General features: G+C 39.7%; 1 protein-coding gene across 9 annotated transcripts in view; it reads left to right on the forward strand.

Moving 5' to 3' along the window:
- RNMT (RNA guanine-7 methyltransferase) overlaps window positions 1–25,951 on the forward strand; it is a 41,187-nt gene that overhangs the window by 1,763 nt on the left and 13,473 nt on the right. For 5 of the 9 annotated variants that reach the window (XR_003724624.2, XR_013408448.1, XM_077975409.1 and 2 more), the window contains exons 2-9: window positions 2,164–2,292; window positions 3,025–3,483; window positions 6,489–6,624; window positions 9,729–9,854; window positions 13,257–13,369; window positions 14,908–15,089; window positions 15,964–16,128; window positions 20,012–20,129. Coding sequence is in view for 6 of the 9 variants with exons in the window: in XM_077975409.1 (XP_077831535.1) it covers window positions 3,067–3,483; window positions 6,489–6,624; window positions 9,729–9,854; window positions 13,257–13,369; window positions 14,908–15,089; window positions 15,964–16,128; window positions 20,012–20,129 (1,257 nt within the window). In the remaining 3 variants the exon portion in view is untranslated. The remainder of the gene's footprint in view (window positions 1–2,163; window positions 2,293–3,024; window positions 3,484–6,488; window positions 6,625–9,728; window positions 9,855–13,256; window positions 13,370–14,907; window positions 15,090–15,963; window positions 16,129–20,011; window positions 20,130–25,951) is intronic. The other 4 variants (XR_013408449.1, XM_077975413.1, XM_077975412.1 and 1 more) reach the window with 1 other exon arrangement.

A 25,951-nucleotide genomic window follows, 5' to 3' on the forward strand; every position in this document is an offset into this window, starting at 1 on the left:
CGGCTACTTTTTGTATTTTTGGTAGAGATGGGGTTTCAGTATGTTGGCAGGCTGGTCTCGAACTCCTGACCTCAAGTGATCTGCCCACCTTCACCTCCCAAAGTGCTGGGATTACAGGTGTGAGCCACCGCGACGGCCTTAGTATCCATTTTTTAAAAGTCTTTCTGATAAAAGCCATTTTAGCCGAGATGAGATGGTATCTCATTGTGGTTTCGACTTGCATTTCCCTGGTATTACTGATATTGAGCATTTTTTACATATATACCTGTTGGCCATTTGTGTGTCTTTTACGAAATGTCTATTCAGATCTTTTGCCCATTTGTAGTAGGATTGCTTCTTTTTTTTGCTATTGAGTTGAGTTTCTTCTATATTCCGGTTGTGAATCCCCTGTCAGATGAATGGTTTCGCAGATACTTTCTCGCTTTCTGTAGGTTATCTCTTCATTCTTGTTTCCTTTGCTGTGCAGAAGTTTTTAGCTTGATATAATCCCATTTGTCTGTTTTTGCTTTTGTTGCCTGTACTTTTGAGGTCTTACCACAGAAATCTTTGCCCAGACCAGTGTCTTGAAGCATTTCCACAATGTTTTCTTCAAGTAATTTCATACTTGCGGGTTTTAAATTTAAGTTTTCAGTCCATTTTGATTTGATTTTTGCATATGGTGAGAGAGAGTGGTCTAGATTTCCCAGCACCATTTTTTGAGGACACTGTTCACTATGTACGTTCTTGGCACATTTGTTGAAAACAAGTTGGCTGTAAACATGGTGCTTGGTTTTAAACATTCTTACTCATTTTTGTGGTCATCTGGAATGCTGTGTCATTTCTGCTGACCTAATTGATTATGTTTTTATGATGTCACATCTGTGATACCATAAAAGTAAGTGACATAAGTAAAATTCACGCTTAAATCTCGGTACTAATTTTAGGTAATAATTATAGCTAAAGATAAGTCACATTGCTTTATTTGAATTTAAAGCCAATTTCCATTAAGAAATCAATGGCAGAGGAGGAGAACTAGGAATTTAATAAGTTGGTAGCCAATTTTTCTAGATAATCATTTTAAGTATTTGTTCTGAAAATTACTTTTTTGATTTTTTGTTGTTGTTGTTCTCTCATTCAGTTCTATTTGGTACCTCTTGGTATTTTGTTACCTCAAATGGTGGATCATGAAAGCTAATAACCCTTGAAATCCTTACCCATTCGTAGTGACTTGTTACCCATTCCTTTAAGCAACTTAATTTCTTATTCTTTTTTGTTATCCAAAAGGCTTATTTATTTATCTGTCTATTTTTAGCACAACACAAACACTTCCTTCATGAAAAAGCTTTTTTTTTTTTTTTAAGGGGGGTCTCACTTTGTTACCTAGGCTGTAGTGCAGTGGCGCAATCACAGCTCACTGCAGCATGGACCTCCTAGGCTCAGGTCATTCTCCTACTTCAGCCTGCTGAGTAACTGGAACTAAGGCATGTGCTACCATGCCAGGTATTTTTTGTAGAGACGGGATTTTGCCATGTTGCCCAAGCTGGTCTCTAACTCCAGAGCTCAAGCAGTCTGCCCACCTCGGTGCCCCAAAGTGGTGGGATTACAGGTGTGAGCCACTGTGCCGAACAAAAGCTTAACATTTTAATAGTGGTATGTAAGCTATAAACATCTTGAAAACATAATTTACCTTGAGCTTCTCTGTAGTAGGAGGTCACTAAGTTTGTTGAATGACTTAATAAATGAACCACCGTAATTCTTAACCAATAGATAGTTCAGTTATTTCTCTCTCTTTCCCATCTTAATGTAGGTCTAAGAACATATTTGAAGGAGACTTAATGGTCATCAAACTACAGGCTGAGTCTTGAAACTTGTCTAAAGTCATTTCTACTCTCTCCACTTTCTACCTAATTGTGAAATATGATTTCATTATGAAACCATTATGAAATATGATTTCAGAAGTTCTTGCTGTAGAATCCCAAACTTTTTCTGTTCTTGATGCCCTTAGTGTCCATAGGCCAAAAGAAATGCAACAGTTCCATTTATTAAGTAGTTTACCCCAAAGAATTTGAAAGTATTTGTGGTCTAACAACTTTATGTCTGTTTAAAAAAATTAATACACATAAATTGGGGGGAAAGGTAATGTTTGTGTTTTATTCTTAATTAATCACAATCCCTTGCTAACAGGATGTGTGAACCTGTTGGGTACTGTACAACTTCAAGCCTCGAAATCAGATAGGCACCGCCAACCTCATTTCCTGTTTCACCTTGATTTTCTGTGATACCAAAATCTCAGCTTCACAAAGTCATTGAAAGGTATGTAGTGCAGTCTGTTCAGTTGGAACTGTGCTGCACTTAAAGCTGGTAGTTTCTGTGATATCTTCCACGTTACGTCCTGTGGTGCTGTTTGTTATGGTGCCAACCATGCAGTTTGGGAACCAGAGTTATGGAGTAAGGGTCAGAACTGAAATGGAGCTAGTGCATGTGTATCCCCACTTCATTCATCAGCTTTAATGCCAACAGTGACTTTTATGAATAAGATTATAGAATTACGGGGGGATTATACTTAGTATTACCATATTCAGAAATTCGTACATAATATCGATTAACATTTTTTAATATTCTCTCTACAATGAGATTTTTTAAAACTCCTAGTTGATCAAATTTTTTTTTTGATCAAATTCTAGTTAAAATTATTTTAGGCCGGGTGCGGTGGCTTACGCCTGTAATCCCAGCATTTTGGAAGGCCGAGGCAGGCGGATCACCTGGGGTCAGGAGTTAGAGACCAGCCTGCCCAACATGGCGAAACCGCGACTCTACTAAACATAGAAAAAATTAGCCGGGCCTGTTGGCAGACGCCTGTAATCCCAGCTACTCGGGAGGCTGTGGCAGGAGAATCGCTTGAACCCTGGAGGCAGAGCTTGCAGTGAGCCGAAATCACGCCATTGCTCTCCAGCCTGGGTGACAAAAGTGAAACTGTCTCCAAAAAAAAAAAATTGTTTTAAAGTCTTAGTGTTTACAAGTAATACCAATTTTTTGTCATTCTAGTGTTGGTTCATGAAGTTTTACCATCAATTCAAGCAATCATAAATGGCAAGTTCTACAAAAGCAGAGGAATATGAAAAGATGTCTGTTGAACAGGCAAAAGCGTCCGTGAATTCTGAAGCAGAGTCTTCGTTCAGTATTAATGAAAACACAACAGCTTCTGGGACTGGGCTTTCTGGAAAGACTTCTGTCTGTAGACAAGTAGACACAGCAAGAAAGAGAAAAGAGTTTGAAGATGATCTTGTAAAGGAAAGTTCTAGTTGTGGGGAAGGCACTCCATCCAAGAAGAGAAAACTTGATCCCGAAATTGTCCCAGAGGAAAAAGATTGTGGTGATGATGAAGGCAATTCAAAGAAAAGAAAAAGAGAAACTGAGGATGTTCCAAAAGATGAATATTCTACTGGAGATGGCACTCAAAATAAGAGAAAAATAGCACTTGAGGATGTTCCTGAAAAGCAGAAAGTATGTTCAGTGTATTTTCTTTTACTCGGAATATGTAAGTCTGAAATGTGGAACACCTGTGCAATCATACTGATCTTTTTACATAATCTTAATAGCGTAAGAATGTTCTGTTTTTAATAGATGTGGTCTTAAGACAAAGGAGGCTTTTAACTCTTATGATTTCTGTTAAGGCGAAACGTCTCCTGCTAATGAGATCGATTTTTTAGTTTTTGTTTGGTTTTATTTTCTAATGAGATAATCTTTATCTTATTTTAGAATCTTCTTTATTAGAAACTTTTTTTTTTCCGAGACGGAGTCTTGCACCGTCGCCCAGGCTGGAGTGTGATGGTGTGATCGAAGCTCACTGCAGTCACAACCTCCTGGGCATTAGCAGGCCTCACCCGTAACTAGAAACTTGAAAGCTACTTTGCTGTCTGTTGGTGTTTTTAAAAAGACTAGAGTATGAGATCCAAGTGATTTACCTATTTTCCTTTTTTATTAGGTGTTCGGCTCCAGTTTTTTTGTCAGAAGTTATCACTTAAAAAGGGATAACTTTTAAAATTATACCTAGCTTTACATCCCTTTATTAATGTAATTCCTTAAACTGTTTTCAACTTATTAATGTATTTTACATACTGTTTTAGTTAAGTGAATACAAATGCCTAATATGTAGTAAAGAGAGCAAGTTGTTTTCGTCTGGAAGTACCACATTAGAAAGGAATTTGAGGCAGAATTTGGAGTTAGAGGAAAAAAGTACTTTAATGAGTAAATAAAATTCTGCCATTGGCCCTTATGAGGAAAGTGACTGATAGTGAGGCTTTTGTCATTAATGGAATGTGAATTCTTTTAACAGAGGGGAGTTGTTTGTTTGTTTTTGAGACAGAGTCTCCCTAGAGTGCAATGGTGCAAACTCAGCTCACTGCAACCTCCACCTCCTGAGTTCAAGTGATTCTCCTGCCTCAGCCTCCCGAGTAGCTGGGACTATAGGCACCCACCACCATGCCCGGCTAATTTTGTATTTTTAGTGGAGATGGGATTTCACCATATTGGCCAGGCTGGTCTTGAACTCCTTGTCATGCACGTCCGTGTGAAGAGACCACCAAACAGGCTTTGTGTGAGCAATAAAGCTTTTTATTGTAAAGCAATAAAGCCTGGGTGCAGGCGGGCTGAGTCCGAAAAGATAGCAAAGGGAGATAAGTGTGGGGCCGTTTTATAGGATTTGGGTAAGTAAAGGAAAATTATAGTCAAAGGGGGGTTGTTCTCTGGCGTGTAGGAGTGAGAGTCACAAGGTGCTCAGTGGGGGAGCTTTTTGAGCCAGGATGAGCCAGGAAAAGGAATTTCACAAGATAGTATCATCACTTAAGGCAAGGACCGGCCGTTTTCACTTCTTTTGTGGTGGAATGTCATCAGTTAAGGCGAGGCAGGGCATTTGCACTTCTTTTGTGATTCTTCAGTTACTTCAGGCCATCTGGGCGTACGTGCAAGTCACAGGGGATGCGATGGCTTGGCTTGGGCTCAGAGGCCTGACACTCCTGACCTTGTGATCTGCCTGCCTCAGCCTCCCGAAGTGCTGGGATTATAAGCGTGAGATGCTGCACCTGGCTGGGAGCTTGTATTTTAAACATGGTTTTCAAACTTTTACTAGCCCCAGAACCCCTTTTTCAAATGAAAATCTTACATTTAAACCTGTTATGTAAAATAGGTCAAGGATTTGCTGAAAGGCCGTTCAGCACATCAGTGAGATTCAGCACTTTGGCTGAAAAGGGACGTAGGAGGATTTGAAGCCCTTTACAAACTATCATGGCATTTTTACAGGATTTCTAGGGACTCAGGAAGCACAAATTGAAAACTGTTGGGTTACATATAACGTATATGATACCATTATTATAATAGAAATCACTAACACTGCACATTGCCTACTGAATTCTAACCTCTTTTTTTTCTTTTCTTTTCTTTTTCTTTTTTTTTTTTTGAGACAGTCTCGCTCTGTTGCCCACGCTGGAGTGCAGTGACCCGATCTTGGCTCACCGCAATCTCCACCTCCTGGGTTCAAGCGATTCTCCTGCCTCAGCCTCCCGGGTAGCTGGAATTACAGGTGTGCACCACCACACCCAGCTAATTTTTGTATTTTTAGTAGAGATGGGGTTTCACCATGTTGGCCAGGCTGGTCTCAAACTCCTGACTTCAAGTCCTCCCACCTGGGCCTCCCAAAGTGCTAGGATTACTGGCGTGAGCCACTTCTCCCAGCCCTAATCTCTTTATATACATTATCTTATTTAATTTTCACAAGTTTTATAAAAATAATGTAATTATAGCTTATTCCTAATTTATTCTCTTATAGAAACACCAAACATTGACTGTCATTTATCAAACTGAATAATCAGAATTCTGGAAGAGTACTGGGTTTATTAAGACACTGACACTAAAATTATACAGATGAAATATCACAATGAAAATTTTAAACCTAGAGATGTTTTTCAAAATAGGGTGATATGTTTGGGTGTGTCCTCCCCGGGATCTCATCTTGAATTGTAGCTCTCATAATTCCCACATGTGTGGGAGGGACCTGGTGTGAGATCATTGAATCACTGCGGTTCCCCCACACTGTTCTCATGGTAATGAAGAAGTCTCACGAGATCTGGTGGTTTGATAAGGGGTTTCCGCTTTCACTTGGCTCTCGTTCTCTCTCGCCTGCTGCCATGTAAGACCTGCCTTTCGCCTTCCACCCTGATTGTGAGGCCTCCCCAGTCACGTGGAACTGTGAGTCCGTTAAGCCTCTTTTTCTTTATAAATTACCAGCCTCGGGTGTGTCTTTATCAGCAGCATGAAAACGGACTGATACCCAAGGACTCAGAAAACAAATCTTAGGTCTAATGATAATTAGTGAGACTTCTGTGGTTAATTGCCATTGTTTAGTGAAGTTTACCAATTCTAATAGTATTTTATCCATTCCCAGGTGAAATGTTCTGAGGCTTATTTTTACCATGTTCTGATCCTTGATGTTTTCTATTCTGTTTTATTTTCAGAATCTGGAAGAAGGACACAGCTCAGCAGTGGCTGCCCATTACAATGAACTTCAGGAAGTTGGTTTGGAGAAGCGTAGTCAAAGTCGTATTTTTTACCTAAGAAACTTTAATAATTGGATGAAAAGTGTTCTCATTGGTAGGGTGGTTTTTTGCTGTTAGCTTGCCGTTTTTCATTTTGGCTTATGTTTCCTTTTTTCTCCCCACTGGTGTAACCAGCGCCAAGCGACTGAGTCTTTAATTCCTGCTCATTTAATTATCAAACCTTGACTTTATAAAGCTAGAGCCAAGACTAGGTCTTGAAGACAGATTCTTCTAATACTTGTGGTTGACGGTAAGATGTTAACGGGTGTTTAGTTGATATGTTGATGACGGTAAGATGTTAACGAGTGTTTAGTTGATACGTTGACGATGGTAAGATGTTAACGGGTGTTTAGTTGATACGTTGATGATGGTAAGATGTTAACGGGTGTTTAGTTGATACGTTGACGGTAAGATGTTAACGGGTGTTTAGTTGATACGTTGACGATGGTAAGATGTTAACGGGTGTTTAGTTGATACGTTGACAGTAAGATGCTAACGGGTGTTTAGTTGATACGTTGACGACGGTAAGATGTTAACGGGTGTTTAGTTGATACGTTGACGACGGTAAGATGTTAACGGGTGTTGATACGTTGACGATGGTAAGATGTTAACGGGTGTTTAGTTGATACGTTGACGACGGTAAGATGTTAACGGGTGTTTAGTTGATACGTTGACAGTAAGATGCTAACGGGTGTTTAGTTGATACGTTGACGACGGTAAGATGTTAACGGGTGTTTAGTTGATAGGTTGACGACGGTAAGATGTTAACGGGTGTTTAGTTGATACGTTGACGACGGTAAGATGTTAACGGGTGTTTAGTTGATACGTTGACGACGGTAAGATGTTAACGGGTGTTTAGTTGATAGGTTGACGACGGTAAGATGTTAACAGGTGTTTAGTTGATATGTTGACGACGGTAAGATGTTAATGGGTGTTTAGTTGATATGTTGACCAGGCTTTCAGAAGGCAATATGTTTCTTTAATGCACAGAATTAAGGTTACCCAGCACTATTAAGTAATGATTCTGTTTTACCCTCATAGTTTTGGAGCAACTGCATATTGTTGGTTAAACATTTAGGTTTCATTAAGTCAAGAAATAGGCAGTGTCTTGATTTGTGTAGGCCTTCAATTAGTTGATAAAGATCATGTGTATTACATTGAGGATAGATAAAGACGTTCAACTTTTTTGAGCCAACATTTTATCTGTGGAATGAAAGTGAGCAGAGAAAATATGATTCAGAATACAATTCTTGTCAGCACCATAAGATAGGGTAAAAGAGGAATATAATTATTGCTCTGTATATTTAGTGCATTGAGTACTCAGACTCTTAAATTTAGAGAACTTTAAAAAGTGGTTTAAAATTTTTCGTAATATTTTTTTCAAGCCAGTCGAAGAAGAAATGAGGATGCTTTCTTAATAATGTTAGAAAGAATAAAGTGCGAATTATGGGTACTTCTTACTAGTTTTGATGGTAATTTACTAATTTTGAAAGATAAATTAATTACCTATTCTGAGAAGTATTAGCAGGAACTAATTAGGCTTATTTTGAACACATTTTAATATTTTGTGTATCACTTGTTTTTAACATTCATGTTTTGTTACAAAAATATTTATTTGACTCTACCATGTGTCAGCTTAGGCTCAATGAGTGTTCACTTTTTTTTTTTTCCTCAAGATTAATGTAATGGCATTTTCAGTCTCTACTCATAAGGTTCTCTCTCTACCCCAGTCCTAATTTCTTTTCAGCCTTTCTCTTCCTTCATTATCCTCAATGATGCAGATAACTTACTGGATTTTTTATGAATTCTTATTTATTCATTTATTTTTTACTGAATAACTTTTTCGAGTCCATATTTTCCACATTGTAACATGTATTATTTGTATAATCAGAAAAGAGGTATTTTTTTTAAAGGACTGAAGTCAGAGTTGGCAAAATTGTCTCTCAGCAAATACAGGGTATTCTTTCCTTCTTCAACTGTTCTAGCAACTCTCTTGATGTGTGCTTTGCACCTGTCTTTAATGTCCTAATGCAATCAGTGTGATTTGTTCCAAGCTTTCTCTCTGACTTCTTCCTTTCTCAACACTCATTCTTTGTCACTCATTTTCTCTTTCTTCTTGGTGCTTATGCTTGGTAAGTAAACAGTTGAGTACAGTTCTGGAATGTGATAAAGGCTTTTTTGAAATTGTTTCTTGATGATTTCCTGTCTCGTTAGTCTTACCGTAGATAAATGCAAGATTTTATAATTGTTTTTCACTCTTTCAGTATTTTTATGCTATTAACATTCATGGTAGAAAGTTAAATTTTATGGAACACTTGTGCTTCTGTTGAAGTTACTTTAAGTTCCTGGAGAAGGTGAAAGTACTTGTACAGGATATTTTAGCCATCAAAATAATACATGCTTGAGCTCGAAAGTGTTCAACTCAGTGATAAAGACAAGGAGAATGTGTCTAGGATTCAGTGTTATATCAGGTTTTAGAACTGTTGAATACTTAACTTGCCTGCGAGTATTAATATGCCTTTAATTGATGTTTGAACAATTTGCCTATTGATGTTTGGAGGCCTACTGATTTTATCTGTTGGCTGTTAATGTCATTTAGTAGACTGGGGTCTACCAAATTCTGATGATGCTAAAACTAAAAGACATAGTGCATTTTTTTTTGTTTTTCTAGTTTTTATATTTCTCTTGGTGGTAAGCCTGACATCTTTCGTAATCAAGCTCTTTTATCATTCCATAACAACTTTGGTTTACTTATGTGTCTGCTGTTAAACACCTAGAGAAAGCTACAAAACAAATTATGAATAATTAGTTTTTCTCATCCTTACTTAGCTTTTTCTCTTATCCTCAACAAGTGTTGTGTTGTCTTAATTAGAATTTTACATATCTGCTATTTAAAATTCATTTTTGAAAGTAACATTCAAAATGCTGCCTTAATTTTCCAAAACACCAGACACATACTCTTTAATGACAGAGGATCAGATCAATCAACTCTTAGTCATATTTTTAGTTACTTATCAAAAGTTACAAATTACATAAATGGATGTGTAATCGTTTATGTTACATATTGGGCAAAAGATAGTAGGTTATTAGAGGTAATAGTTTATACTTCAGTAAAATTGAAGAAGAGGTAGTTTATTGTGACTGATTTCTGTCTCTTAGGAGAATTTTTGGAAAAGGTACGACAGAAGAAAAAACGTGATATCACTGTTTTGGACCTGGGATGTGGTAAAGGTGGAGATTTGCTCAAATGGAAAAAAGGAAGAATTAACAAGCTAGTTTGTACTGGTAAGATAAATAATGATATGAGAAAGAATAATTTGTAGTCAGGTAAATGGAAAATAAGAAGGATTATCTCTGATTACAAGATATCTGGGACTATGCATGAGATGAGGTTTTTTGTTTTTTTTTTTTTTTTAATTAGTTACGGCCTGACGCAGTAGCTAACGCCTGTAATCCCAACACTTTGGAAGGCAGAGGTGGGTGAATCACTTGAGGTCAGGAGTTTGAGACCAGCCTGGCCAACATTGTGAAACCCTGTCTCTACCAAAAATACAAAAATTTAGCTGGGCATGGTGGTGCACACCTGTAATCCCAGCTACTCAGGAAGCTGAGGCAGGAGAATCGCTTGTACCCAGGAGGTGAAGGTTACAGTAAGATGAGATCGCGCCACTGCACACCAGCCTGAGTGACAGAGTAAGACCCCATCTCTAAACAACAACAACAAAAAAAAATTAGTTACAAGACTTTCCTGATAGTTTTATTTTATAGTAAGATTACATAAGCCTGGGATAACGTTTCCTTCCCAAAAGAACGGAAGCTATCAAAGACGGTTGGAGTCATGTCTAAAGGGCAGACTTGAAAAGGTTTCCATTGGCAAAAATAGGACAATTTTAACATTAAAAAAAAATAGCAGTTGGACACATCAAATCAGAAAAAAACATTGTTCACCCTTGGAGGTTGCTAAGAAACTTACTATTCTGAAACTTATAAATTAAGGAGAGGGAATCAAACATTTGTAATCAGATGGTTGAAAAGGGCAATTCTTTTTTTTTTTTTAATCAGATAAATCGAAGAGGAATGATAGAATTAGAAAATTATTTTTTCATTCTTTATGAAATAATAGATCTAGGCAATAATTTTTTTTTTACTACCGAAGCCATTAAGGGAAAAGTCGATAGTAATGCAATGAATCAATCAATCAGTCACCTTAGCCCAGTGGTTAGTCTATAAACACTGAAGTGGGACGAGCAGACGTCAGCATCTTTCTAATGTGGTGAGTTAAAAGAGATACATACCCCCACTACAGAAGTACTGCCCAAATTAGCAGTTCTCAAATTTTTGGTTTTATGAGCCCTGTACACTTAAAAATTATTGAGGACCCCAGAAAGCTTTTTTGTATGTAATTATGGTAAGTAGCTATTGATATTTACTATATTAGAAATTAAAGCTGAGAAATTTGAAAATATTTTTTAGTTCATTAAAATAAAAGTAAGAAGGCTGGCTTTTACATTTTTGCAAATCCCTTTAGAGTTTGGAATTACAGGAGACAGCTGGATTCTCACACCTATTTCTGCGTCCAATATGTTGTGATTTTATTTTGGTTGATATGTAGTTGTAAAATAAAGGAGTAGTTTAATAGCCTTTTTTGATAATTGTAGATATTCATCTTTGTTACTACATCAAAACTCAATAAGTGGTAGTTTCTTAAAGAGTAGTTACAATATGGAATCTGAAACCTTACTGATGAACTTTTTATACTGTGTAACATTAAAATCCATTGGTCTGTCTTGCACTTCCTGCATAATTTTATAGTATTTGGAAAATATTGTTCACTAAAGTTATGCAGATCTAATTGTTGAGAATCAAAAAATCACGTGTTTAGTATCACTGCCAATCAGAAAAGTATTGGGAAGAAGTCCAGCCCACAGTGATCAATACAAGTTTTTCAGGATTGTAATTCTTATTTGAAAGTCAGTTTTATTTTTGGCAACAAATACGCTGTCCATTGTTTCCCTTTAAATCAGTGGTCCCTAACCTTTTTGGCACCAGGGGCCAGTTTCATGGAAGTCGGTTTTTCCCCACAAGCGGGGGATGGAATTCTACCTCAGATCATCAGGTGTTAGATTCTTGTAAGGAGTGTGCAGCCTGGCTCGCCTGCCACTCACCTCCTGCTGTGCGGCCTGGTTCCCAGCAGGCCACGGACCTGTACTGGTTTGCAGCCCAGGGGTGGGGGAACTTTAAGTGACAGGTTCACTTTGTTCATTTTCAGGAAAATGTGTGCCAGTTACGCAAGTCTGCATAACCATGGTTTGTCAGTGATTCAAGTCAAAATGACTTTCTCAGAAAAAAAGTGGCCAGTGCAGCTCAAAACTCAGAACAGTCATATCGGTACTGTTCTTGAAGATGACCATCAAACCTTGTTAGGTAGCGGAAATGTTTTCTTACTTCCCATTTCATCACACAACATTTTTAAAAGTGTGTATTCAAAAGCCCAGGTTTAATAAAATTAATTTTCAGTATTTTTTCAAGGGCGTTCTTAAATGAAACTGTTTTTTCCCCCTTTGTATTGTATAGTGGTGAAGAATACACGAAGTGCTGCCGGTACTACCTAGTGTTGCTACTTTGTATCTGTGATAAGATCCCAGTGTTTTACCTACCATTGCCTTTGCATCATCAGTGTGAATCTTTAAACAGGGAAAAGGGCGGGCCAGGCACAGTAGCTCATGCCTATAATCCCCAGCACTTTGGGCAAGCGAGGGTGGATCACTTGAGGCCAGAAGTTAAAGGCTAGCCTGGCCAACGTGGTGAAACCCCATCTTCTACCAAAAATACAAAAAAATTAGTTGAGCATGGTGGCACACACCTGTAATCTAGCGAGTTGGGAGGCTGAGGTATGAAAATCACAGAACCCTGGAGGCGGAGGTTGCAGTGAGTGAAGATCGCACCACTGCACTCCAGCCTGGGCAGTACAGCAAGACTCTCTCAAAAAGGAAGAAAAGTAGGCCGGGCGCGGTGGCTCAAGCCTGTAATCCCAGCACTTTGGGAGGCCGAGACGGGTGGATCACGAGGTCAGGAGATCGAGACCATCCTGGCTGACACGGTGAAACCCCGTCTCTACTAAAAAATACAAAAAAACTAGCCGGGCGCAGTGGCGGGCGCCTGTAGTCCCAGCTACTCGGGAGGCTGAGGCAGGAGAATGGCGTAAACCCGGGAGGCGGAGCTTGCAGTGAGCCGAGATCCGGCCACTGCACCCCAGCCTGGGCGACAGAGCGAGACTCCGTCTCAAAAAAAAAAAAAAAAAAAAAAAAAAACGAAGAAAAGGGCAGATAACATTTTATTATAAAAATATACCCTTGGTATTTCCAAAACTGGGCTTATTGATAGTGTTAGGTTTTATAATTCAGATTGGAATAAAACTTTCTCCTTTTTACTTTGAATAAGCATTTAAAAATCATGATAGAACTTTTCTAGCATCCATACCTATTGAGACGCTTTTAGTTCCTCTTGAAAACTGATAGGGTATTTGCGTCAGAATAAAGCCCTTTTTTAAATTTTATTTTAAAAGAAATAAAACCTTTTCACTGGTACTGAAGCTGACTTTTATGCCAGAGTTTTATCAGTCGAGATCAATGTCTCAATTTCTGGCATTCTGTCTTGATGCTTACTAATACCCTTCCATCTTTCCAGATATTGCTGATGTTTCTATCAAACAGTGTCAGCAGCGGTATGAGGACATGAAAAATCGTCGCGATAGTGAATATATTTTCAGTGCAGAATTTATAACTGCTGACTGCTCAAAGGTAGTCTTTCATTTTCAGTTTGGGTAAATAATTTGTTTTAAAAATCAACTCAATTTTTACTTTTTAAAAAAATTTTATTCTCTTTTTTTGAGACAGGGTCTCACTCTGTCGCCCAGGCTGGAGCGCAGTGGCACAATCTCAGCTCACTGAAACCTCCACCTCCCAGGCTCAAACAATTCTTCTGCCACCTGAGTAGCTGGGACTACAGGCACATGCCACCACACCCAGCTAATTTTTGTGTATTTTATAGAGATGGAGTTTCGCCATGTTGCCCAGGCTGGCCTCAAACTCCTGAACTCAGGTGATCCGCCCACCTCCCATGGTGCTGTGATTACAGACCTGAGCCATGGTGCCTGGCCACTCATTTTTTAAAATATGTTTTGAAACTTTAAAAACCTTGGGACAGACATTTTCACTTTCGACTGGAAATTCTGTTATGATAAATTCCCTTAAATGACTCACTGAACACTTGTAATTTTTTGCTTTTAACAATTCGAGTTAAAATTAGCTGTTGCTTTTCTGTGTGGACATCATTTATTTTCCAGTACTTTGAAATAGAACTGAACTTATACTATGTCTTGTTCACCTTATAAGTTATTAGTTTCCCAACATATCAGAGCCTGTTTGGTTTTTTCCTACCTTCCACCTGTTTCTGAATTTCTTATAAAGAACTGCTTCAGGGGTGAAGGTCTCACCATGAACTTTTTGTTCTTCATTGACTTATTAGCTCGTTGAATGTTGTAGATACCTTTAATCATACACATTTTGTTTGAAATTTGAAAGTGGGCCGGGCGCGGTGGCTCAAGCCTGTAATCCCAGCACTTTGGGAGGCCGAGATGGGCGGATCACGAGGTCAGGAGATCGAGACCACCCTGGCTAACACGGTGAAACCCTGTCTCTACTAAAAAATACAAAAAAACTAGCCGGGCAAGGTGGTGGGCGCCTATGGTCCCAGCTACTCGGGAGACTGAGACAGGAGAATGGCGTAAACCTGGGAGGTGGAGCTTGCAGTGAGCTGAGATCCGGCTTCTGCACTCCAGCCTGGGCGACAGAGCGAGACTCCATCTCAAACAAACAAAAAAAAAACAAAAAAACAAAAAAAAGAAATTTGAAAGTGAAAAAGATAAGTGGGAGTGTACTGCCAGAAAGTTGTAATACCTTCAAAACATTTTTGCATTTTTTTTAAAATGCCAAACACCAGATGTTGTTTTTTAACCCAAGTTATTGTTGAATGTCATTTTATTTTAGCTGTCAAGTGATGAAAGAATCAACTTCAAATGTCGTAATTGACTAATATATTTTAAACATGATTTCAGAATTCCTCAGTTTTTAAATACTGTGAAAATGGGAATCAGATTATTCTGTTAAACTAGAATACGTGCATGATTTCTGTGTGTCCTTTATTGTACAAGGGAAAGCATAGGTTGAAGATTGTGAGGGAAAGGAAGAACCTTACATTCTAGAAGTTAATTTACTAAAAGGTTTTTAACGTGTGTTGTAGTTACCTCAAAATCTTAACTCATTTTAATTTGTTTCAGGAACTTCTGATTGAAAAATTTCGTGACCCACAAATGTGCTTTGACATCTGCAGTTGTCAGTTTGTCTGTCATTACTCATTTGAGTCCTATGAACAGGCTGACATGATGCTGAGAAATGCGTGTGAGAGACTTAGCCCTGGGGGCTATTTTATTGGTACTACTCCCAATAGCTTTGAATTGATGTAAGTACTTTTAAATATATTGTGGTTTATAAAATATTCAGTATTAAGTAGCAAATGTTTACCAGAGGTCGATTTTATTAAAGTATGCTATTTTAATCTTATAAGTATTGAACACACTCATAAGATATTTGAGTAGGCATTCAGAATTTAAATTCAATAGACAAATTTACAGATGAACTTTTAAAAGTTCATCTTTATGTGTAGGTTAGAGACTGAAGTTATAGTGATAGACAAACTGCAGGTCAGACAGACAGTCACGGAGACTGAACCAATCTTCATGTGTGAGTTAGAGACTGAAGTTATAGTGATAGACAAACTGCAGGTCCGACAGACAGTCACGGAGACTTAACCAGCGCTCATGAGAGTGATTCCTATTTCCAGCTTAATTTTATTGGTGTGACTGTTGATGATCTTTTAGTATATTGCTTCTTAAAAGTAACTGAGATCAGGAGGGTGCAGTGGCTCATGTCTATAATCCTAGCACTTTGGGAGGCCAAGGCAGGAGGATTGCTTGAGGCCAGGAGTTTGAGACCAGCCTGGTCAACAAAGTGAGACCTTGTCTTTACGAAAAATTTACAAATTAGCCAGCGTGGTGGCACACCCCTGTAGTCCTTACTCAGGAGGCTGAGGCAGGAGGATCACTTGAGCCCAGGAGCTGGTGGCTGTAGTGAGCTATCATCACACCACCGCACTCCAGCCTGAGTGACAGATTAAGACCTTGTCACTTTAAAAAAAAAAAAAAAAGCCCATATCTAATTAAAAAGCTAATCAAGTGTGCATCATGTAGTTCTTCACATGCAAAATCTGATCAAAATAAGTCTACATTAATCACAATTTTATTCTTTTTATTTTGGTTGGGGGATAACCTTGACAGAAGACGCCTTGAAGCTTCAGAAACAGAATCATTTGGAAATGAAATATATACTGTGAAATTTCAGAAGAAAGGAGATTATCCTTTATTTGGCTGCAAATATGACTTCAACCTGGAAGGTGTTGTGGATGTTCCTGAATTCTTGGTCTATTTTCCATTGCTAAATGAGTAAGAAGATTAATCTGTTCACTCTTTTCTTTTTGTCTTAAGGGAAAGAAAAGGGGGGAAAAGCAGTATTTCTTTTACTCTTTATTTTAAATGGGGGCCAAAGAAAAAGTATAGTCTTGTTTTTTTTTGTTTTGTTTTGGTTTGGTTTTTGTTTTGTTTTGTTTTGTTTTTTAAAAAAAAAAAAGACTAGCCTCAAATCTGGGGGATTATTGCCATAGGTCTCATATAGCCTAACTTAGTTTTTTCTCATTCCTGGAATGTTTTAATCCTGTGGGTGAAAAGGGGAACCAGTTGCCTTCAGCTTGTGGCACAAAACGCCTGACACTGCAAATAGCGAAAGTTTTTTTTTTAGTTACTGTTGGTCGCTTTGATGATAAACAATGAGTCTTCATAAATCAAAGGTCTTCCTGTTGACAGAGATGAGCATTAAAAGTTGTTTGCATTTCACTACAGCTTTGAAATTGGCTATGTCTCACAGGCAGTGTCGATGTTAAAATCCTGATTCAGGAATGTATGCTCCCATGTGCCTGAATTCCTAGGAGTCCTGGCAAACTGTAGACACAGGAAAAGCTGGGGGTAACTGGGCCTTACCAGGTAAGGCTTCAAGGCCTTGTGATACACCTTGGTTTCCAGAGTTTCCCTGGTGGGGAGAGTATAAAAGTCAGCTTAAATGTAGGCCATGTCATGATTGATTGAACTTGATTTTCTACTTTTTCGAAACAAAAATCTTTGTTTTGAATATTAACTGAGAAAAAGAAGAGGTATATTGTCTGTTTACTTTTGCTTGGTGATGATTTTAATTGTAACTCAGTCTAAAATTAGGGTTACAGTATTTTCAGGAGTTCTGTAATAGCTTATTCAATAGTATAAGAAAGCCAAGTAGCATTGTGACTGAACATGAGGAAAATACTATGCATAATTTTATAAATATAAACCATTACAAAATTTAAAAATATCAATTGCATTTTGCTTTTTAGTTTTTAAAACTAATAAACTTGGGGGAAATGTTACTGCTCTTCAACTTTATTTAAAAAAGAACTTATTTGTGGCATGTTGTTGAGAATGTTTAATATGTTAGCTTGAGGTTTTAGTTAACAGTATAAAACAAAAGATTCGTTTTAAATGCTGAACAAGACCTAGAGGTCTTTGTTTTTTTTTTTTTAACTTGAATTGCCTAATGATGGTAAACCTAAGTCATCACTTTAATATCTAATTTTTTAAAAGATTATTTATTGAAACAGTATTGGATGAAATAGAATCTGAAAATGTGTAGGGGTTTTGAGATGCCTTTTTGCCATTTCATTAAGAAACTGAACAGAAGCTTTTTGTGTGGCAAAACTTACTCAAATTGGGCCTCAATTCTTGGAATCATGAGATTTTTTAGGTGTGAAACTTGGTTTCATTTCTAAAGGTTTATTTTAGAGATTTACAAAGAGAATGGGCTGGAATAAAAGATTTAATTTTGCTCATGTTGCCTTTCCAAGGAGGATGCATTGAAGTAACAGAATCCTGCCTTACGTGAACCTCTTACATAGAAACCTCGGTGGCCCCTGGTGTCTGCCTTACGTGACCCTCTTACATAGAAACCTCGGTGGCCCCTGGTGTCTGCCTTACGTGTACCTCTTACATAGAAACCTCGGTGGCCCCTGGTGTTTGCCCTACGTGTACCTCTTACATAGAAACCTCGGTGGCCCTCTGTTTGCCCTACGTGTACCTCTTACATAGAAACCTCGGTGGCCTCTGGTGTCTGCCTTACATGAACCTCTTACATAGAAACCTCGGTGGCCCCTGTTTGCCCTACGTGTACCTCTTACATAGAAACCTCGGTGGCCCCTGGTGTCTGCCTTACATGAACCTCTTACATAGAAACCTCGGTGGCCCCTGTTTGCCCTACGTGTACCTCTTACATAGAAACCTCGGTGGCCCTCTGTTTGCCCTACGTGAACCTCTTACATAGAAACCTCGGTGGCCTCTGGTGTTTGCCTTACGTGAACCTCTTACGTAGAAACCTCGGTGGCCCCTGTTTGCCCTACGTGTACCTCTTACGTAGAAACCTCGGTGGCCTCTGGTGTTTGCCTTACGTGTACCTCTTACATAGAAACCTCGGTGGCCTCTGGTGTTTGCCCTACGTGTACCTCTTACGTAGAAACCTCGGTGGCCCCTGTTTGCCCTACGTGTACCTCTTACATAGAAACCTCGGTGGCCCCTGTTTGCCCTACGTGTACCTCTTACATAGAAACCTCGGTGGCCCCTGTTTGCCCTACGTGAACTTCTTACGTAGAAACCTCGGTGGCCTCTGTTTGCCCTACGTGTACCTCTTACGTAGAAACCTCGGTGGCCCCTGTTTGCCCTACGTGAACCTCTTACATAGAAACCTCGGTGGCCTCTGTTTGCCCTTGCCCTGTCCCCTCAAATGCCACCCTGTACACGAGCTCTCCAACCTAACTTTCAGGGTTTCCCCACTTCCTTCCACTCTTCCTTTACCTGCTGCCTGAAGTCATCTCCAGGCTCCCTCTTGTTGTCTACAGATATATAATTATAAACTTGGTAAATGCAGTGAGGAAAAAAAACACCTGAGAGTCTAATGGAGGGACCTAATATAATAGAAGATTTAAGGAGGATACCTGTAAAGAAGCAATGTTTGAGTCAGGATCTAAAGGATGGAAAAGTAGGTGGGCAGCTGAGGACTGGAGGGAAGAATGCTCCTGACACGAGGACAGCGTGTGTGAGGGCCCTGCAGTGGGAAGGCTGGGCTAGTCCCGGATGTTGAAAGAAGGCCCGTCGTGACCGATAGTGGGGGTGTCCCAAAACGAGGCAGCATTCCTTTACAGATGCATGTCTTAGAGACCATGTTCTGTGTCCTGCGTGCACTGGAGCCCCGTGGAGGGTGTTAAGGAGGGTAGAGACATGACTCAGGTCCACATTTCTGAAGCTTAATCTGGCTGCGATTGGAAAATTCATTGAGGGAGAGTAAGAATGGAAGCAGGGGACAAGCAAAGTGAGTTTATGGACTGGTACCACTGAGTGGTGATGGCGACTGAAGCAGCAGGATGGTGCCAAATGCAGGAGGTAAGAAGTTGACCTATTTGAAATTGATGTTTTCTAGGTAAAACAGAAAGGACTTAGTGATGTATATTGAGCACAGCGGGCAAAAGGGGGAGATGGCATGGATCACTAGATGGATTTACTGAAGTGGCAAAGATTGGCAGAAAAAGAGTAGTGATGTTCAGCCTTAGATATGGGAAGTTAGAGAGTGCCAGTGACACTTGCAGGTGAAGATTTCTAATAAGCGGTAGAATCCATGAGTGATGAGAGAGAGCTGAACTACCGATAGCTGTGGGGTGGAAGTGAGTGGGACTGTGGACTGTACTCTTCAGAACCTTGAAGTTTAGAAGTTGGGTAAAAAACAGAAACCTGCAAGTAAAAAGGAAAAAAAAAACCTGTGAAGAAGCAGTCCACGATGTAGGGGAAAAATTAATAGTGTATCTTGCCAGAGAAGTCAAGAGATGAAAGTGAATCTTTAAGAAGGAAGTCGGCGGCTGTGTTCAGTGCAGCTGTGAGAGATCAAGTAAAGTAGAATGGAATCAGTAGAAAAGAGTTTCCTATACTACTTCTTCCCCATCTCACAGCTCCACAGCTTCCTTCCACAGCTGACCATTTGCTTCCTGACCTATGTGTCATACCAGTAGAGCTCTCTGAAACCCCCTGAGATTTCGAATGCACGTTTCTTTTAGGTGTGATATGTTACTCTTGCTTCATTTTGTATGACTGTATTGTGAATTTATCGAGGAAATGGTAGCTGCTTTAGTTAAGTCCAGAAGATGTCACTGCTGGGAATTACAAACATGCAGAAGCTTTTCATTAAGTATCTTTTTTTGGACAGAATGGCAAAGAAATACAATATGAAACTAGTCTACAAAAAAACATTTCTGGAATTCTACGAAGAAAAGATTAAGAACAATGAAAATAAAATGCTGTTAAAACGAATGCAGGCCTTGGAGGTGAGTATTTAGAGAAGATGTAAAAATTCCAGTCATGGTGAACTTGTTCGGCTGTTGTTGACATCCTCGCAAGGCCATCTGATCATGAAGTAGTTACATGTATTACGCTCTTCAGCACTTAGGACAGAGCTTGATACAGAAACTGCATGGTGAATGCTCAGTAAATGCTTGATGAAAGAACGAATACTGCTGTTACCAAATTCTGTTTTCTAGATAGTACTGCTTTAAAATAGGATTTCTCAACCTCAGGACTGTTGACATTTTCTTCTGGATATTTCCTTGCTGTGGGATGCTGTGCATTGTAGGATATTCAGTAGCATTCTTGGCTTCTGCCCACTAGATGCCTTCCAGTAACACTCTTGTCCCCAGTTATGATCACCAGAAAACTCTCCAGACATGGCCAAATGTCCCCTCGTGGGCAGAATTGCCCCAGGTTGAGAACCTGTTCTTTACAACAGTGCCTTTTGGTTACGACAGTAATTTAGAACCTTCCTGGCCAGTGTCCAGAGGAGCTCACACTGTACGTAATTTTGTTGTGTGGTAATTCTTTAGCAGGCTCCAGTCTTTTAGACTGTGTTGTTGCTGAGACCTCTCCTGACCTAATGCAGCAATGAAGGTACCTGTATAAGCTTCAAGCACATAGCCATTGATTGTTTTTCCTTTTTCTCCTTATCAGACAATGTCTGGTTGGACAGACCTAAAATATTTAGTGAGCATTTTTATTATTGATCAGTAGAATTATATTCATCAAGTGGACATTAAACTTCTTTAGAGAGTTGATTCAGTTTAGGTACTTTAAGCGTGCTCTAATGACCTCCATGAAGTAGGCAGAACAGTAACTTTTCCTTTATTTTTCCTATTCTTTTTTTTTTTTTTTTTTAAATGACAGGACCTCACACCATTGCCCAGGCTGGCGTGCAGTGATGCAATCACAGCTCACTGAGGCCTTCACCCTCTGGAAGGTGACCCTCCCACCTCAGCCTCCTGAGTAACTGACTACAAGCTTGTGTCACCACACCTGGCTCAGTTTTAAACTTTTGTACTGAGGTTTTGCCGTGTTGCCCAGGCTGGTCTCAAACTCCTGACTTCATCAAGCGATCTTCCCACCTCGGCCTCCCAAAGTACTGGGATTACAGGTGTGAACCACTGCACCTGGCCAGTTTTCACTATTTTTTAGTAGGCAGCCTGAGGCTCAGAGGATCAATGACTTGCTCAAGGCCATGCTAACCTTTTGATGTTCTTCAGTTTTTAGATGATACTCAAACAAAAGTCTCCTGTTGAAGTTGCACCTGCACCCAGCCACTCCCACAATGTTGAGTGGGAAAACTTTCTATAAATTCTAAATTGTCTTTAAAGAGACATAATCAGTAAAATGTTATATTCCTCATTAGTTGTATTTCCTATACTTTAGGTCTAAGAATGTTTTTACTGGCTTTATATTAGGAAGGGAGGCTTGTTTTGTTTGTCTTGAGGAAGAGGAGAAAACTAGCAAACCATGTGTGGATAAGTCCCCCTGTCCCACATACACAGCATACCTTTAGCATATCGCCTTTATTTGATGGTGCTTTGCGTGACAGTGGTCAATTATTTAGCTTTTCTCTTAGCATATGGGTGATGAATTCACTTGTGTAATTTATGTCAAAATGTACTTAGGTATAGTAGGGTATGGGATAATAAGAATTTTATGGCATGTTGTTTCTGTGAATTATGCAGTCCATGATGGGAACTGGACTGAAGTATTGAAGAAGCATTCAAAGTGCAGTGAGTGTATATAAGGGCCTTTTGGGAAGGAAGAAGACTGGTAGAGGACAGGCAGAGAAACCTGAGTGCACAGGGGATGTTTGAGGAACTAGTACTAATGGCTTTCACAGTTCTTCAGCAGTCTTCCGTCTCTCCCAGTACTGCACTTGGGGATATGACCTGTTACCATGGCTGTCTGCGGACAGAAGCAGTAATAGCAAGTAGTTTGAAATGTCCTTTGGTTTTCCTACTTCTTGACCAAGTCACTCTGGTGGGCATGTAAAGGACTGGGAGCAGGAAAGGACATGCCCAGATAAGAGTTAGGACGCTACTTGGGTGGCATAATGGGGGACGGTTTGGAGGGACTTTGAGTCAGTCAGACCAGAGGTGGAAAGAGCAGTCAGATGCCACTGCTTTTGACCAGGTCAGAGGTTTAAATGGATCTGTGTCTTGATATTTGCCACAAAAAGTCTTTTCCTGAAGCATCCAGCTTTCGTCTGGGTTCAGCACTAGAACCAGTACAACTTTTCTGCTTTCCTGGAGCATTGGAACAGAGAGAAGAAAGAATGAAAAGATGTAGGCCATGCAACTCTAGGTCCTGACACCTGTTTTCTTTTTTTTCCACCAGCAAAATATTCTAGGGACACTTGTGGAAAAGTAACTGCTTTTAGAGGAGACACTAAGATATATATGTTTTAATAAGTTTTGGGCCCAGCGTGGCGGCTCACGCCTGTGACCCCAGCACTTTGGGAGGCCGAGGCGGGCAGATCACCCGAGGTCAGGAGTTGTAGAGCAGCCTGGCCAACATGGTAAAACTCCATCTCTACTAAAAATACAAAATTAGCCAGATGTGGTGGTGCACGCCTGTAATCCCAGCTACTCGGGAGGCTGAGGCAGGAGAATCACTTGAACCCGGGAGGTGGAGGTTGCAGTAAGCGAAGATCATGTCACTGCACTCCAGCCTGGGTGACAAAACTGAAACTCCGTCTCAAAAAATAAATTTTAAAAAATAACGATGTTTTGCAGCTTTATAATCGTGTATTGGTTGGTCTTTCAAAATGATCGGTAGAGAAGAGAAACTGGGTGTCCAGTGATAAGCAGATAATCACATGGAGGATAAGTTAAAGAACAAGTGTACAACAAAATAGTTTGGCAGGCATTTAGAAATGAAGTTCTGAGGCTTTGTGATATGGTAAAACTGCAACACGTAGAATTAAAGTTCCAAAAACCTGATTGATAGTCTGTGTTCTTTCTTATAGCCCTGTGCTGGGATGTGATACAAAGTAAAGTGGCTTATGCTAATGATACAGCAGTCCTAAATAGCCGAATACTTTTAAAACAGCAAATAAATGGGTTAATTTCTAATGCCTCAACTTGCCACAGGATGTTTATTAAAAAAAGAGACAAAGAAGACTGCACAGCAGATATTCATAGATCCTTTCTTAAAAGTTTATTAGGGAGTTGTAAGTTTACAGTGCTTCCTTTCTAGCTGGTTTGTTGCTGTAAGACAAAGAATTATAAATGAATTATTAAAAAATATAAACTTTGTAGAGTAGATGGTTCTATTAAATGTTTTATGTAATTTATTGTGTTTTGATTTACATGTATCTGGTTTGTTTTTTGGTAGGGGAGTGGGGGAGACAGTCTCGCTCTGTCATCCAAGCTGGAGTGCACTGGCACCATCTTGGCACACTGTAACCCCTCCCCACAACCACCACCACCCCACCCACCCCCCCGCCCGCCTCCACCAACCCCGGCCTCAGTGATACTCAGAAGGCAACCTCAGCCTTCTGAGTAGCTGGGACTACAGGCATGTGCCACCACACCTGGCTACTTTTTGTATTTTATGTAGAGACAGGATGTTGACATGTTGGCCCAAGCTAGTCTCGAACCCCTCAGCTCAAGTGATCTGCCTGCCTCGGCCTCCCAAAGTGCTGGAGTTACAGCATAAGCCACCCAGCCAGGCCTGATTTACATCTATTAAAAGGCAAAATTCAGATACTATAAAGGGATATCACTTAAAATGGATTAAAAATAGCACTTGAAGTAATTTGGGTAAACAGTTGGCCAGCATACCCTTAAAAACACAGCATGTTTTTCCATAGTCTTATGTAAATGTGGGAAATGTCTGTAATTTGGAGGCTAGATTATTAAACAGGGTTCTCTGTTGACTTGACTTTTTTATTTGTATTATTTGTAATTGCTATTTATGCTTTTCATGGCTATTAAATCGCCATCATTTTAATATTTAGCTCTTTTTATGACATCTTTAAGCTCTGTATTTATATATACAAAGCCTTTGGCTAACAATAGAGAAGTTGCAAGTGTTTGCTGCTAAATGGTTCTTGATGGTGATTAAATTATGTAGCTTCTTCCAGCTGTGAATATCCTAAGGTTGTGATAAAAGTTGACCGTAAGACTGGATGTGGTGGTTCACACCTGTGATCTCAGCACTTCGGGAGACTGAGGTAGGAGAATTCTTTGAGACCAGGAATTTAACAGAAGCCTGGGCAACATACTGAGAACTTGTCCCTACAAAAAAATTTTTTTAAATTAGCCAGCATGGTGGCTTGTGCGTGTAGTCCCAGCTACCCAGGAGGCTGAGGTAGAGGATAACTTGAGCTCGGGAGGCCAAGGTTACAGTGAGTGGAGATCCTGCCACTGCAATACAGCCTAGGGGAGAGAGCAAGACTCTGTCTCAAAAAAAAAAAAAAAAATTGCTGGTTTACATCTGATCTTCTTTGATAAACCTGATAAAAACAAGCAATGGGGAAAGGATTCCCTATTTAATAAATGGTGTGGGAAAACTGGCTAGCCATATGTAGAAAGCTGAAACTGGATCCCTTCTTTACACCTTATACAAAAATTAACTCAAGATGGATTAAAGATTTACATGTAAGACCTAAAACCATATCAACCCTAGAAAAAATCCTAGGCAATACCATTCAGGACATAGGCATGGGCAAAGACTTCATGACTAAAACAGCAAAAGCAGGCTGGGTGCAGTGGCTCACGCCTGTAATCCCAGCACTTTGGGAGGCCGAGGCAAGCGGATCATGAGGTCAAGAGATTGAGACCATCCTGGCTAACATGGTGAAACTCCGTCTCTACTAAAAAATACAAAAAAAATTAGCCAGGCGTGATCGTGGGCGCCTGCAGTCCCAGCTACTCGGGAGGCCGAGGTAGGAGAATGGCGTGAACCCGGGAGGTGGAGCTTGCAGCGAGCTGAGTTCACGCCACTGCACTCCAACCTGGGCAACAGAAGCCAAAAGACAAATGGGGTCTAATTAAACTAAATTAGATGTGCTTCTGCACAGCAAAAGAAACTATCATCAAAGTGAAGAGGCACCCTACAGAATGGGAGAATATTTTTGCCATCTACCCATCTGACAAAGGGCTAAATATCCAGAATCTACAAAGAACTTAAACAAATTTACAAGAAAAAAAAAAATCAAAAAGTGGACAAAGGATATGAACAGACACTTCTCAAAAGAAGACATTTATGCAGCCAACGGACACATGAAAAAATGCTCATCTTCACTGGTCATCAGAGAAATGCAAATCAAAACCACAATGAGATACCATTTCACGCCAGTTAGAATGGTGATCGTTAAAAATTCAGGAAGCAACAGGTGCTGGAGAGGATGTGGAGAAATAGGAATGCTTTTACACTGTTGATGGGAGTGTAAACTAGTTCAACCATTGTGGAAGACAGTGTGGCAGTTCCTCAAGGATCTAGAACTAGAAATACCATTTGACCCAGTGATCCCATTACTGGGTATATGCCCAGAAGATTATAAATCATACTACTATAAAGACACATGCACACGTATGTTTATTGTGGCACTATTCACAATAGCAGAGACATGGAACCAACCCAGATGTCCATCAGTGATAGACTGGATTAAGAAAATGTGGCACATACACACCGTGGAACACTATGCAGCCATAAAAAAGGATGAGTTCATGTCCTTTGCAGGGACGTGGATGAAGCTGGAAACCATCATTCTCAGCAAACTAACACAAGGACAGAAAACCAAACACATGTTCTCACTTATAGGTAGGAGTCAAACACTGAGATC

Source organism: Macaca mulatta, chromosome 18 (assembly GCF_049350105.2).
Source record: "Macaca mulatta isolate MMU2019108-1 chromosome 18, T2T-MMU8v2.0, whole genome shotgun sequence".
NCBI lineage: Eukaryota > Metazoa > Chordata > Mammalia > Primates > Cercopithecidae > Macaca > Macaca mulatta.